This window comes from Alternaria rosae, assembly GCF_020736505.1.
Source record: "Alternaria rosae strain MPI-PUGE-AT-0040 chromosome Unknown BKA58scaffold_7, whole genome shotgun sequence".
In the NCBI taxonomy this organism is placed as follows: domain Eukaryota; kingdom Fungi; phylum Ascomycota; class Dothideomycetes; order Pleosporales; family Pleosporaceae; genus Alternaria; species Alternaria rosae.
The window spans coordinates 1249905-1263765 of NW_025763576.1; the positions used below are offsets into that span (position 1 = coordinate 1249905).

Consider the following 13861-nt stretch of genomic DNA (forward strand, 5'->3'; position numbering starts at 1 on the left):
GACGGCCTGGCCTTCGCATCTGGTATGTACATGGAGTAACCCAATATCTTCGACGTATGCTGTCTAGATGGTTTAAGCCAAGATGGATGATCAACATGCTCTTTCGCGGCCTGCTTATCCATCCGTGCTTCTCGATGCTATGGGATGATAGCATCCCGCTTCCCCAGCCCGTAGCTCTACCAGTACTAGCGGATCGTGCTAGGCCTCGTTCCAAGGATAGCCGTGTTTTGCGTACCCAGGGGTAGGTCGATCTGTAGACGCAGCTGACCTAATGGCGTTCTACCAAACAATCGTTCCAAGATTACTATACAATGGCATGCACGTTTACCCTGAACAGAATGATGGGGTTCGGCACAATGTGAGCTTGTCGCGGACAAGACCTGTGGACATGGCAGCATCTACGCGATACTCGCAAGGAGCATCGGAACACAAACAACTTCACTCAGGCGTGCAGCATTGAAGTTTGTAAAATGAACGTAATATCTGATATGCAGCTGACATGAGATGTGTAGGCGAACTCTACGAGGGCCATTCTGATACAAATAGAAGGTACCAGTGTCTCAAAGGCATATAGACATTTCGACAAGATACTGAAATATTTTTGCTTTAGCAACCCTGTTGGAAAGGGCACCAAGAGGCTCTTGCTGATTCGAGTTCCGCATCGTTCATTATCTTTCCCGCCCTGAGGCGTTAAACCGCAGCGTACATCCCAGCACCTGGTCAGGAAGCCCGATATGTGGCTCGTGTAGCTGAGATATATCTGCTTATGTAGATCGTTCAACGGAGCCGCGTTGTCAAATGCACAGCCAGTATGTAGGGATGCCGCGTAGACGCATGTTTTGCGGTGACCATGCAGTGTCCAAGAAGGCTACGCCCAGGAGTGCTCACAATCGAGCAACACGACCTCGATGGACGACCTCGGGAGTGTCTTGTTCAGGCACAATCCATCACGTCAACAGTAATGTACGACCAATCATTGCGCTCTCTCCCACTGCAAAAGCAGGGAGAAACCGCACCCAAGATCAGCCAAAGTATTCCTCTCCACTTCACAGACGGTTTTCGTTCTCATGGAAACCTCACACCGTCCGTAGACGACGGGTCTCTCCAAAGAAAATGCTTTTCGTGAGTGTGCAATTTGTTTGCGTTGTTCAATGAAGAGGAAAGCAGGGACGGCCGCGAGTGAGATTTTCTTCAGCAGGCCGGCGGAACCTTTGGCCGGGGCGCTTGGACGCAGCGAGCAGCCCCGCCACAGGTGGGCTGTTCCGGATTTGGGTTTGAGTCACTTTGTGTGGGATTTGAAGTCGAAAGTTGCCTGCCGCCAGTCTCCACCACCGCAGCTGCTCGACTGACCCGACTAACACCTCGACACCCGAAATCACCAAACCAACTACTCCCCGATCCCCCGAACTCGACACCCAGTTGCCCAGCATGGAGTCCGAGTCCGACCACGACCACCGCGATGACGAGAGCATGTCGGAACATGAGGAGATTGAGGAGACGAAGCCAAAGTCCGCGATGAAGAAGGGCCGGGAACCAGTGGCGCCCGTCGTGCGCCCAGAGCTTCCGTAGGTGTTGAAGACATGAGGCTCTGCGCTGCATAGCTAACGCGCACAAGCGAACAACCAGACCCAAGCACCCTCGATCTCACCGCGCTGAACCCGCTGTCGCCCGAAATCATCTCCCGCCAAGCCACAATCAACATTGGAACCATTGGTCACGTCGCCCACGGAAAGAGTACTGTCGTCAAGGCCATCTCCGGTGTGCAGACGGTCCGTTTCAAGAACGAACTCGAGAGGAATATTACCATCAAGCTCGGTTATGCCAACGCGAAGATCTACCAGTGTGACAACCCAGAGTGCCCTCGCCCAACATGCTACCGGTCATACAAGAGCGACAAGGAGGTCGACCCCGCTTGCGAGCGTGAAGGATGTGAAGGCAAATACAGACTGAAGCGCCACGTCTCTTTCGTCGACTGCCCCGGTCACGACATTCTCATGAGCACAATGTTGTCAGGTGCCGCCGTCATGGACGCTGCACTGCTCTTGATCGCCGGAAACGAGACTTGCCCGCAACCGCAGACAAGTGAGCATCTTGCTGCCATTGAGATCATGAAGCTGAACCACATCATCATTCTTCAAAACAAGGTTGATCTGATGCGGGAAGACAGCGCTGCGTCGCATTACGAGTCCATCCTCAAGTTCATCCGCGGAACCGTCGCTGATGGCTCGCCTATCATCCCCATCTCTGCCCAGTTGAAGTTCAACATCGATGCCATCAACGAACACCTCATCAGCAAGATCCCCGTCCCAGTACGAGACTTCTCTGCGAAGCCTCACATGATTGTTATTCGATCCTTTGACGTCAACAAGCCTGGTGCTGAAATCGATGAGCTAAAGGGAGGTGTTGCTGGTGGTAGTATCTTGACTGGTGTATTGAAGCTAGGAGACGAGATTGAAATCAGGCCCGGTATCGTGTCAAAGGACAGCGCCGGAAAGATTCAGTGCAAACCCATCTTCTCAAGAGTAGTGTCTCTATTTGCCGAGCACAACGACCTGAAGTTCGCCGTTCCGGGAGGACTGATTGGTACGTAGCATTCGCTGCATTCACTTGCTCCTCGACTAACATATCCCAGGTGTCGGTACACGCGTTGACCCTACTCTGTGCCGTGCGGATCGTCTCGTTGGTTTCGTCCTTGGTCTCCGTGGACATCTCCCCAACATCTACACTGAACTCGAAGTCAACTACTTCCTCCTCCGAAGATTGCTTGGTGTCAAGACTGCGGACGGCAAGCAGGCCAAGGTAGCCAAGCTTGCAAAGAACGAAGTATTGGTAAGTTTCAATCCGCAATGGTAGATGACAAAGCTAACACTCGCGCAGATGGTTAACATTGGATCAACCGCTACCGGTGCCAAGGTTGTTGCTGTCAAGGCTGACGCTGCTCGTCTGTCCCTCACTTCACCTGCATGCACAGAGATCGGTGAGAAGGTGGCGTTGTCCAGACGTATCGAGAAGCACTGGCGTCTCATCGGCTGGGCCAACATTGTAGCGTGAGTTTCACGGCATATCTAGTTGCGTCCACAAGCTGACATCTTCATTAGTGGTAACATTCTCCAACCTATCGTCGACTGAGCGGGCATGGCGCGTAGTGGGGTAGCTCTCGAGGAGTAGAACGACAAACTTTACGAAGGGACGACGTAGACATAAGCGGTATGACGGCAAAACACGTGCATTTGGTTCCTAGCATTTTTTGCCGGAGTCGGTTGCGCTTGGAGATGGGCACCAAAAGTGGTTTTCTCGCAGCTGTGTTTTAGACAGCATCTCGAAGCCATGACGGCAGAGGGCTAGCGTCACTAGGGAGCGAGCGTCTTGTGTATCAGTACGTTCTCCAGCACAGTGTAGCCGCATATAATGAAACATGTACATCCACTGGAATTGTTGGGAATGCGGATGACAGCGGGTCACGCAGGCGGAAAGTAGGCCGATCTTCACATGAAAGCCATTCTGTAACATGTGCAAGAAGCTGGCCTACCAACGTCAGATCAGCGTGCTAGCCTACATTTGCCTCACAGTCCCCTCACTGCACGTTGTACGATTTCTCCGCTCTCAGTATTGCTTTGATTGCCTATACGAGGTATGTTTGCGAGGCTCCAGTATTATGCCGGTATAAGGCCAGCACACGCTCAAAGGTTCACGTGCACTGACTCGGGGTTTAGAGTTCAACTTACCCTCGCGTGCTAAACACCGCAACAGTTATACGAGTACGCGCATCTGATTGTGCGGCGACTGGTAGCGTGTCCGTCTTTTCTTCTTTACGCTCGCTGTTGGTATTCCTTTTATCTTGTATTGTAATTGCAAGCATACATTGCAGCGGTCGACACGACAACGAAGTTTGCGGGACCCTGCACAGGACGGAACTGAAGCGCGACGGCTATGGAGGAAGACCCTTCGAAAGCGAAAGCGGCGCCACCTCCGCTGCACATCTACCGCCCCATCCCGCGTCGCAACTTCGAATCCCATAACGACACGGCCGATTCGCCCACGCACGCCTTTTCACAAGCCACGCCTCCGAGCGCGACCGAGAACCGGAGATCGTCTGACTTCCTCACGCAGCTTAATGCGCGCTTACTGAGGACCTTCAACTCGCGCGACGATGACTCGGAAGATCAGGAGAGGGAGAGGGGGCCACCGCCGCGGAACAAGAGCTACTTGAACATGACGAGTAGTACTCTATCTGGCATATACGACGAGACGGGCGCGAACACGGCTGGTGAACTCAGTACGGCGGAAACGCCCTGGGGAACTGGCTCCGAGACCCCCGCACACACTGCCATGGGCCTCCAGCCCTGGGAAGCGGGCATGGGAAGTCCTGATGGCGGACTGAGCCTGAAGACCAAGGCCAGGAAAGGATCCGCCATGGGCAAACTTGAGGGAAGGCGGAGGAGTCATTCGATCAAGCAACCACGCCACGGCGTCTGGAAATACGTCGTAATCTTGGGCAAGCTCGTAGCATTGTATGTCTTTGGCGTCATCTACGGAGTCATTGTCTCGCATCTCCACGAGACGAGACAGTTGGCAGCTGTCCACGTTGAAGGCGTTGATCAAAAGAGCCAGGCCTACCTCGCGACCTGGGGGTTGTTTGGGGTTGCCCTGGGAAGTTTGCTACCATACGTTGATCTCGTGTGGGATGCGCAGCGGAGAGAGGACGAGACTGAAGACAAGGAGACTGAGACGCACGATTCACCCATCAGCGAGCAGATCAACGATGTGGTAAGGAGTGTGGCAGCTTTTGTAGGAATCGCGTTCGCTATCGTAAGTCTCTCATGAACTACTTGACTACACATATTCGACTCCAACTAACGTCCCTTCGCAGCGCCGTCTCCCCTGGCAATCAACACTCCAACTCACCCTAACACTTGCCCTCGTCAATCCCGCTCTCTGGTACATACTCGACCGTTCGAAGCCCGGTCTCTCCGTCTCACTCACCGTCACGTCCATCCTCACGTCCTTCATCTTCCTCTCGAACCCCGACGTCCTTCCCTCGCCGTCTCTACCAGCAACCACAAACGCTACACAAATCCCTTCCATGGGCAGTCACACACATGCAAAAGGCAGGCCAGCACCGGCCGTCACACCAGAGATGTTCGCTGGCATGGTCAGCTACGAGAATCTTGCTGTGGTGACATGGGTGGGAAGCGTCCTCTTTTGCAGTTGTGTTTGCTTTGGGAGTATAGGGAGGAGGTTGGCTGTGCTGGAGGAAAGTGGGTGGAAGAGGTGAAGGTTATTGTTAGAGAGGCATGGATGCCTTGGAGGTCACGTTGCAGTCTTGCGCAACTACGGCTTGTTGGGATATTGCTAGACTTGGTAAACGGCATGGGGCGTCCGGTATGAATTGAAACTATCGGCTCCACGTGGAGCCTTGGACGCCATTTGCCGTTATCGTTAGGTGATATGTACTGCTCATTGATCATGTCTCCGTCTTCTCATGCTCTTACTTGACTAGAGTCACACAGCATGGCTGACACCGCGAGTATCCAGAAGTTGCACTTGCGAGAAGACTCAAATACGACAGGTCTTTATGGATCTCCAGCCTCGAACCTCTATGCCAGGACAGGATATTTCGAAATATGCACAATATAGATTTTGAATCCTAAGACACTGCATGGACCGCTCATTCTCACACTCATATGTCACGTGGATAACGCACACCATAACCATAGGACTAGAAACGGAGAAAAAGAATAATAACCAGCTCTCCTACCTATCTATCCATGCCCCTCCCCCTCAGACTAGAGAAGAAGAGCGCAGGCAAGAGCAAAAAATCTGCAAAAAAGAAGTGTCGCAAATTGGCGGTACTGGGAACTATAGACATGTTAGCGAACAATGTCTCAGTAAACCGACTCAATTAGGAGGTTCAAACGTACTCGAACCCAGGCTGGCGCGGATCTGGATCGGGACAAGCTAAGTTGTCCGCCAGCCACAACGCGACGTCATACCACTAGACCATACCACGGTAGGGCTGTTAGTTTTACTGTAGAACGGGGGTTGGTTGTGCGGTGATGCTTACCCTTGGTGATCTGTTTTGATGGCGAAATCTGAATTTGGTAAATACTTAGTGTTGGCAAAAACCAGGGAGATCTATGCAAAAAAGACTTGGAGGTATTGGTAAGGTGGTGATAGGAATGGGTAAGTAAGTGGGGAGTATGAGTCAAAGTAAAAGTATCGTGGGGACAATTCGCAGTACCGAGTGGAGAACACGGACGATTGGGAATAGTTCGCGTCCGCAGAAAAGCAGCTATGCAGGGACGTATACTCCAAGCAGATTGATGGCTGATCTAGAGAGGCAAGTTTATGTTGCTTTCAAACTTATTTGTGAGAATCAGCATGAGAAACATAGTGAGATGCGTAACGTTTATTGATGCTTTCTCAAGATACATTGTCTTTCCACGAGTGTGCATATTCTCATGTTCATGAATGTTGACAAGCCCTATGGGCTCGATCAAACCAACGGCTTCGGCCACTGACTACCATTTTACTTCACCCCTATCTGAACAACCTCCACGTCTCTTCCTGGTAGATTCAGAAAGCCATCTTGTGTTTCCTCTGCCTTCGTACTCGCGTTGTATATTATTCATACGATACTAAGTAAACTCCGGATACGTCGTTCTACAAGATGCTTACTGCGCCTTGGACAGCTTCGCCCTGCTAGCAGCGAGCGCAGCAGACAGACTGAACTGGGTGTTGATACCGTCGATGCGATGGACAGCGTTGAGGTTCTTGACGCAGGTGATTTGGAAGCAGGTGGCAGTTCCCTGGCGGGAGGCGATCGTAGAGTAGGCAAGGAAGTACTCCCAGATCTGAGCATGATTAGCATCTTGCAATGCAAGCATGTGACGCATTGCTTACCTTGAACCATCGAATGCCGTATTTGGCAACAACCTTCTCCTTGTTGGCGAGCCAGTTACGGTACCACCTCCAGAGAGTAGCCGAGTAGTGTACACCGATGGTGTCAACCATCTTGACTTCAAAACCAGCACCCTCGAGCGTATCGATGACGAAACCAAGAGGAGTAGAAGCGTCGGCACCAGGGAAGACGTATTTGTTCATGAAAAGACCCCAGGTGAAGTCCTCGAATTGCCAAGCCTTACGGAGACCAGCGATCTGGAGGAAGAAGACACCATCGTCGTCGAGCATGTCGTAAACCTGACGGAAGAAAGAGCTCAAGTGGCGGACACCGACGTGCTCGGCCATCTCGAGACAGGTAATCTTGTTGTAGCCACCAGGAGGAAGGGGAATATCACGGTAGTCCATGCAGAGAACGTTGGACTGGCTCTCTTCGATGCCAGACTTCCTGAGGCCGTTGTTGCCCCAAGCAGTCTGGTTGCGACCGAGAGTGACACCAGTGACGTGAGCGCCATAGTTGACGGAGGCGAACCTGGTAAGAGTTCCCCAACCGCAGCCAATGTCGAGCATCTTCTCGCCCTTCTTCAGGCCGATCTTTTCACAGACGACTGACATCTTGTTGTCCTGGAGCTGTTCGAGGCTCTCTTCGGTGTTGATGTCGGAGATGATACCGGAGGTGTAAATCATGCGTGGGCCGAGGAACCAGCCGTAGAAGTCGTCACCGCGGTCGTAGTGGTCGCGTACCTGTTCTTCGTCTGAAGCGGAGTCAGCATATAATCAGTCGATGAATCGTCTAAGTACGTACCCTGGGACCTGGAGTGGACAATCATCTCGGGGATCATGCCAAAGAGGAAGTGCTTGATCAATCCGAGGGTGAAGCGGGGCTTGGACCAGTCGTGGCGCCATTCGAGGATTTCGAGCATGTCGCCATTGAGCTCTACCTCGCCGTCGAAGTACTTCTCCTGGAACGTCTCGATAGGGATCTGCTTTTTGCCGTAGTATGCGTCGCGGTCCTCGGGCTTGTTGAACTTGAGGTAGTGCTCAATGGGCTTGCCGGGGAGTTTGGCCTTTTCGTTCTTGCGGGGCGCGAACTCAGAGGTGAGCCACCAGAAGGGACCGAGAATGGGAAGGAATAGGACAAGGGCGAGGAAAACCCATGTCTTGAAGCCCATGCCCCAGCTCCAGGTGATGTAGGCGGGGACGCCCACCAACAGCGAGATGAGGGCATAGTTGTTGAACGAATCGCGACCGGAACCTTCTGCGGGCAGAGGAGCATTCGCAATGGTCGGGTACTGTTGATCGCCAAATGTCAGCTTACGGGCCCGCGATGTTGACGCTCAATGGCTGGCGGGGTGCTCGTTAAATTGACCACATGCAACTACATACCGATGTCGTCTTGACGCCGCAGTCGAACTCGGGCGTCGTGGGCGAGGGCGCCGGCGGCGTCTCAACCCACTCAAAGTTCTCCTCAGAGGTATTGCTGCTCATCTTGCGTCTCGCTGAGCAATTTTGCAAGATGGGGGAGGTAAACGTGTTGGGATCTCGAGCCTTTAACGGCGGTGAATCTACTAAGCGAATCACCGGGGTGCGCCTGCCCCTGGTAGGCCCTGCAGGAGGTCGACTCGTAGCCTAGCTCCAGACATACCAGCACACCGACGGCGACTCCCATGGATTGACGCGATATACGTTGCATTGCCAGCACAATTCTGCCTAGATAAGGAGTGTGGGGCGTCCAGAAGGTCATAATCATCCACAACTCAACATCCAGTATCTTGCCATGAATTCTAGTCTACGCGATAGGCTTTCTCACCAACGTGTAGGCTCGTTCCGACTTCGGCCATACACGTGTATGATCTGAGGACCCTTTGTTCTCACCAAGATTAACCATAACTTTGCCCACATGGGAACAATTTTCAGATTTGCCAAGCCTGGTTCTAGCATAGGCGGGGCACGCTCAGGACTTCGACGCGTCCGCTAGTAGCTTCCCCCTAACAAAGTCCACCTTCTCCTTGGCAACGCCGGCTTTCTCCAGGTACTTCTCGACGCTGCCGTACTTCTCGCCTATATAGGAGTTGACATTGCTTACCAGGTCCGAGGGACATATCGCAAACTGTTCCGTCAGGCCAATCGATGCCATCTCTTTCAGCCTTCCTTCTTTCTCTGGCTCGAGTTCTGGCTCGGATAGGCGATAGTCTTCGTCGATAGTCTTTTGATCCACACCGAGGAGCAACAGGACCAGCATGACTATGAGCCCAGTTCGGTCCTTGCCCTGCGTGCAGTGGACCAAAACTGGCCAGTTCTTCTCCTCTCCTAATACATCAAAGACCTGCGTGACTTCGCGGGTGCACACGTCCAGCGACTGCTCGGCCAGCCCGACGAGACCCATGTCTTCCATGTGAGGAGCTAGGATTTTGATCGCGTCCTTGCGGTACCCGACAATCATGAGGCCTGCGAGCCTGAAGAATTCGAGCCATGTGAGCTTCGAAAGCAACATGCGCGAGAAGGCCGAGCCATTGAAGTTGATTTCGTGATAGATTATGCCGGGTATCTTGAGGGGCTCCGCTACGTCGTCGTTGGTTTGAGGGACTGCTGCTGATGCTTTGATTCTTGCATTGTGCTTTTGCGCTTGTTCAATATGCTCTGTTCTGCACTGGTTAACACGATTTTAGCTCCTGAGGGTCGTGTCTACCTACTTTGTTCGTAGGTCGATGATGCTCTTCACGCCATATTCCTTCAGTAATCTCTGCCTGTCTTGAAAAGAGGCCTCATCTTCAAAAGTCAGCCTCGCGCCAAGGCATGTGTGTGAGGTACGCACCAGGTCGTGCACTTCGGAACAGTAAGCCGTTTCTCAAACGGCTGCAGCATGGTCAGCTCAAGACCAATCTTAAGGCGCATACATGCATTACCTAGTCCCCGTTGTTTCATTGACAAACTGACTGACATCGCGAAAGTTCAAGATAGTCTTGAGTGGCGTTTGCAGTCCAGCCATGTTTACTACAGCAAACAGACTAAAATTGGTGGTATAGCTATCTGCTGAATCAAGATAGAAAGGTAAAACTCGGTGACGTAGTCAGTTCACACTAACCGCATCGAACCCTGCTTTGTCGCCCGAGGTTGTCGCTGAAGCCAACACGCACCAGTAGATGGAAGTACATTACTACAACAATCAAGATAGAAGCGCGCCATCCTCGTAGCTCACATGATAACCGGATTGCGCTGTTGCGATCAGCAAACCTAATCACGACACCGTCTGGAAATATCCGTCGACTGTGCAGACATTTGGAGCAAGGAACTCGGCTACTACCGCGTACGAGGAAAAATTAAACACCTACCTCTCAGGATTATACATCGCCATGGGACGCTTGCGAATTTCAACTTTTGTGGTCGTGTAGACGGCAGAGCACCTGTTCAGTTTCTTCCTGGTGTGACGTGCCGCTATGTTCCACCATGCCAAGTGTAACGTTCTGTACTCCATATAGGGTGATGTTCTTCGTTCGCTCGACGCAGGGCTGCGATCTTCAGATGTGCACTAGGGTGCTGACAGACAGGATAAACCCTCGACGCACTTGGTACATGATTTGACTGCTTCGGTGAGTCCGTCGCTGGCTTCAGTCAGGACAGGCAAGGCTATGTCGGGCTCGGGCTAGAACCAGGCCTGGAGTGGTAAGGCTGGTGTGAGATTTCCACGCGGAACGCACCCTTACGGCGATCCTCCACAGACCTAGGTAGAGCTCAAGGTTGATATGACATCATCGCCGTCCTCTCGTCATTTAGCCATGAAGGGCGCCCGGGTGTGACCCTAGCTGGCGTTTGCCTTTCCCTCTTATTCCTCGTTATCGCCCTCGAAGCAGCGCCTGTTACATTCCCGTCTTGCTTCGACCCGCTCTTTCACAATGGCGACCACAGCCCTTACCACGGATGCGCCCCCCGCGTCTGACAGCAGACCCTTGAAGCAATCGGAACAGGCGGCTCCACCACGATCCTCCGCCGAGACGAACATGCGTTGCCCTGACCCATCCGCGCATCATCATCCGAAGAACAGCGCATTGCAAAACCAGGCGTCGGCAGCGGCGCTTTACTCGCACAACCACGGCAGCCCTGCCAAAGCAAACGTGTCGAAACCCATCAATCCTCTCGGAGCAGACGGAAAGCTCTCGTCGGCCAGTGAGTGCAATGTTATGATCACCGCATTACATCATACCCTAACAGAGATTCACAGGCGCTGCAACGAGCCTCAAATACGCAAAAGCCCAAGACCTCCCCAGCTATCCGGTCGTGGGAATTGATACACAGTCCTCTGCTGGAGCCGCCGCATTACTCGCCAACCAGAACAAGAAGAGTCCGGAGTGGTGGAAACCCGAACAATCCTCAGCGGCAGGCAAGGCTGCGTTGCTCGCGAACGGGTACAAGATGGCGCCCATGTGGCAACCAGAAGCTAGTGCAGCAGGCTCAAAGGCCGCGCTTCTCGCCCATAGAGATGGCGCAAAGCTGAACCTTTGGCAGCCTGAAGCTAGTGCCGATGGCCATTCTGCTGCTACTATCGCTATGCGCAAGGCAGTACCCGGCCCGGAGGTGGACTACGGATATACGGACCAGGGCAGGAAAAATGCCTTTACTGCAGCCACCGACGCTCACTCGGCATCAAGACGCAAGCGCGCTCAATCAAACCCACCCACTGCGCCGCTGTATCCAGACTCACAAAACTCTGCCAGGAATGCATTGGGCGCAGCAACGCTTGCCCACAGTGCATCGACCCGGGCCAAACCTCAAGCAACTCCTGTTGATTCCAGCCGCGGCGGCTATGGTGCTATGGAAGCCGCACGTATCCAGCACGCAAAGAGCATCTCGCGCGACATGTACACGAGCGCCCCACCGGTTGCATTGGAAACGGAAGAGAAGAAGCACAATGATGCCCTTCGAGCTTCCGCCATATCCATGGCCAAGAAGATCTACGATGTGCAGCAGCAACACATTGATGGCGCATCAGGCCAGTCCATTGCCCGTACAGGAGCGACGGCAGCCCATAGTCAGCAGCCCGCGACCGGCGAGGCCGATATCAAGCAGCAAGCTATGCGTTATATCGGGATTCAGGAGGCCGCACAAAAGCTCGCACAGGAAAGACTGTCCAAGATAGGATACGACGAGAACGCTGCTTACCGAAGCTACTACGGCTACGACCAGCCGACACGCTCGAAGCTTTCCATGCGGCGTGGGCGCAACCGCGCGCACAGCGCTTCCGAGAAAGCTCCTGCGCAAGATTCAGATTCTGACGAAGACGACTTCCGCTCAAGACGGATTCGCTCGCAGATGGAGCAATTTAACAAAAACCTGGCTGATGTTGACGCAAAGAAACGCGAGAACGACCGCAAGTCCCTGCTTGCTGCAGCACAGCGCAAGGTACAAGCTCAAATGCAGGGCATGGATAAGCAGATCTATGATAAGACTGGCAAGATGTCATCTGCGATGGTAGACGATTGGGACGAGAAGGCGCGACAGCGAGCCCTAGCCAACTCTGAAACTCGCATGGAAAATCACGGCAGAGTTCACATCGGTAACGGTAAATGGATGGACCAAGGAGATATTGATGCTATCGCCCAAGCGAGGATTCAGCCTACATTGGACGAGATCACCGAGAAGACGGAAAAGCGCCGCGCCGAGGACGAGAGACGACGTGCCGAAGAGGAAGAGCGCCGACTTGACCAGGAGCAAGAGAAGCGCCGCATTCGAACGGAGAAAGAGCGTGCCGCCGAGATCAAGGCAGAGGAGAAGCAGGGCAGGGGTACGTATTTCTCATTGCATAGTTCTCGCAATACTAACTTCGACAGAGGAAGAGAAGAGGGCTGCCAAAGCACGGGCTGCTGAAGACAAACTAGCAGCGAAACAGGCAAAGGAGGCTGAGAAGACCAAGACTGCAGGAGAACATCGCAAATCAAAAGAGATCACCACGGCTGAACCTGCGATGGTGGCCAGTGAAACTCCACGCGACAACGGGGATCTGTACGAAGAGGCAGATCTCACAGAAGCTCACCCTATACCAGAGCATGATTCGGCCGATCCAACCTCGCCGGCGTCCCAAGGATCCTCCAAAGGTTTCAAATCACTCCTGAGCAAACTGAAGAGACGTTCCAAGCATGCTCCCGCGGCAGACGCCGAAGGCAACACCAAAGAACAAGAGCCGGGCTTCATCGGCGGTGCGACTCTCCGGAACTCCGTCTCGCAACCCCAGTCTCAATCTCATTCTTCAAAGAGCGCTAGCGAACCGGCTCGCGAATCGATAGACAGCCGCATATCTGGTGAGGTCGATCGACCAAAGGACTTGAGTCATGTTGAGCCTTTGTATGTTCCACACGTCGGTGTCGTCAAGGAAGAACGCTTTTCAGACGTCTCATCTCTGTCTGGCGATGAAGATGAATTCAGCTTGGCACGTGGGAGGTCTGCAGAACGTGTTGTAAGCGGGGCAACAGCAACATCTGCTGGTGAGAGCTTCGAGGAAGCGCGTGACCATTTCGATGAAGCTCTGGCACCACCCCCAGCGTTTGGGTCTGATACAGAGAAGGCCAGGAAAGGAAGTCCAAATCGAGAGTCAAAGTTCCAAGAAGTGGGACTGTAGGCCTTGTGACGGTGTATCAGACGAGAAAATGGCTTCTCGTATGTGCCATGCCTGAGTTGAAAGAAGGTTGTAATGATTACTATGTTTGGAATTGCGTTCAGTACGAGTAGTAGTCTGCAGGGATATGGGAAGCACGAGCACGGCCTTGATGTATAATTTAATGTCTTACTTTGTATAGGATCGTCTTGAAGGTCTTTGAGATTTCTGGACAAACTTCAAAATAACCCCATGTGGAATTCGCATTGTGCTTTCATGCGTATTGCGCAGAGACGCGCCGGGGAACTACGGGTTCTCGCGTCACCTAGCCTCCCGACTTGCTGTTGTACGAATACGCGTCGCAGTGAAATGAAT

At 53.0% G+C, this 13861-nt stretch overlaps 5 protein-coding genes across 5 annotated transcripts; 3 read left to right on the forward strand and 2 right to left on the reverse strand.

Moving 5' to 3' along the window:
* The first annotated feature begins 1259 nt into the window (after positions 1–1259).
* On the forward strand, positions 1260–3575 carry BKA58DRAFT_388536 (eukaryotic translation initiation factor 2 subunit 3). The gene is made up of 5 exons (XM_046170666.1): positions 1260–1565; positions 1616–2583; positions 2633–2829; positions 2878–3047; positions 3099–3575. Exons 1-5 carry the CDS (start codon positions 1429–1431, stop codon positions 3127–3129), a joined length of 1503 nt encoding a protein of 500 aa, XP_046023393.1. The 5' UTR covers positions 1260–1428; the 3' UTR covers positions 3130–3575.
* On the forward strand, positions 3576–5662 carry BKA58DRAFT_364367 (insulin-induced protein-domain-containing protein). Its single transcript, XM_046168846.1, has 3 exons — positions 3576–3631; positions 3714–4809; positions 4871–5662. The coding sequence occupies exons 2-3, from the start codon at positions 3931–3933 to the stop codon at positions 5273–5275; spliced, it is 1284 nt and encodes a 427-aa protein (XP_046023394.1). The 5' UTR covers positions 3576–3631; positions 3714–3930; the 3' UTR covers positions 5276–5662.
* Positions 5663–6399: 737 nt separating this feature from the next.
* On the reverse strand, positions 6400–8422 carry BKA58DRAFT_364368 (S-adenosyl-L-methionine-dependent methyltransferase). Its single transcript, XM_046168847.1, has 4 exons — positions 8287–8422; positions 7706–8192; positions 6904–7655; positions 6400–6854 (listed from the first exon to the last, which is right to left on the reverse strand). Exons 1-4 carry the CDS (start codon positions 8386–8388, stop codon positions 6675–6677), a joined length of 1521 nt encoding a protein of 506 aa, XP_046023395.1. The 5' UTR covers positions 8389–8422; the 3' UTR covers positions 6400–6674.
* Positions 8423–8854: 432 nt separating this feature from the next.
* BKA58DRAFT_412821 (protein-tyrosine phosphatase-like protein) lies at positions 8855–9889 on the reverse strand (the record flags this gene model as incomplete). The annotated part of the gene is made up of 4 exons (XM_046172376.1): positions 8855–9545; positions 9594–9669; positions 9716–9756; positions 9807–9889. 4 exons carry the CDS (start codon positions 9887–9889, stop codon positions 8855–8857), a joined length of 891 nt encoding a protein of 296 aa, XP_046023396.1.
* A 700-nt stretch (positions 9890–10589) lies between these two features.
* Positions 10590–13624, forward strand: BKA58DRAFT_211052 (uncharacterized protein). Its single transcript, XM_046166044.1, has 3 exons — positions 10590–11064; positions 11120–12679; positions 12726–13624. Exons 1-3 carry the CDS (start codon positions 10794–10796, stop codon positions 13508–13510), a joined length of 2616 nt encoding a protein of 871 aa, XP_046023397.1. The 5' UTR covers positions 10590–10793; the 3' UTR covers positions 13511–13624.
* Positions 13625–13861: the final 237 nt, after the last annotated feature.

Coding starts and splice junctions, on each gene's coding strand:
- BKA58DRAFT_211052 (XM_046166044.1), top strand. CDS start 10,794: ATGGCGACCACAGCCCTTACCACGGATGCGCCCCCCGCGTCTGACAGC. Junction 11,065..11,119: donor CGGAAAGCTCTCGTCGGCCA/GTGAGTGCAATG, acceptor AGAGATTCACAG/GCGCTGCAACGAGCCTCAAA. Junction 12,680..12,725: donor AGAGGAGAAGCAGGGCAGGG/GTACGTATTTCT, acceptor TAACTTCGACAG/AGGAAGAGAAGAGGGCTGCC.
- BKA58DRAFT_364367 (XM_046168846.1), top strand. CDS start 3,931: ATGGAGGAAGACCCTTCGAAAGCGAAAGCGGCGCCACCTCCGCTGCAC. Junction 4,810..4,870: donor TAGGAATCGCGTTCGCTATC/GTAAGTCTCTCA, acceptor GTCCCTTCGCAG/CGCCGTCTCCCCTGGCAATC.
- BKA58DRAFT_364368 (XM_046168847.1), bottom strand. CDS start 8,388: ATGAGCAGCAATACCTCTGAGGAGAACTTTGAGTGGGTTGAGACGCCG. Junction 8,193..8,286: donor GCGGCGTCAAGACGACATCG/GTATGTAGTTGC, acceptor GGCGATCAACAG/TACCCGACCATTGCGAATGC. Junction 7,656..7,705: donor TGTCCACTCCAGGTCCCAGG/GTACGTACTTAG, acceptor ACTCCGCTTCAG/ACGAAGAACAGGTACGCGAC.
- BKA58DRAFT_388536 (XM_046170666.1), top strand. CDS start 1,429: ATGGAGTCCGAGTCCGACCACGACCACCGCGATGACGAGAGCATGTCG. Junction 1,566..1,615: donor GTCGTGCGCCCAGAGCTTCC/GTAGGTGTTGAA, acceptor AACGCGCACAAG/CGAACAACCAGACCCAAGCA. Junction 2,830..2,877: donor TTGCAAAGAACGAAGTATTG/GTAAGTTTCAAT, acceptor ACACTCGCGCAG/ATGGTTAACATTGGATCAAC.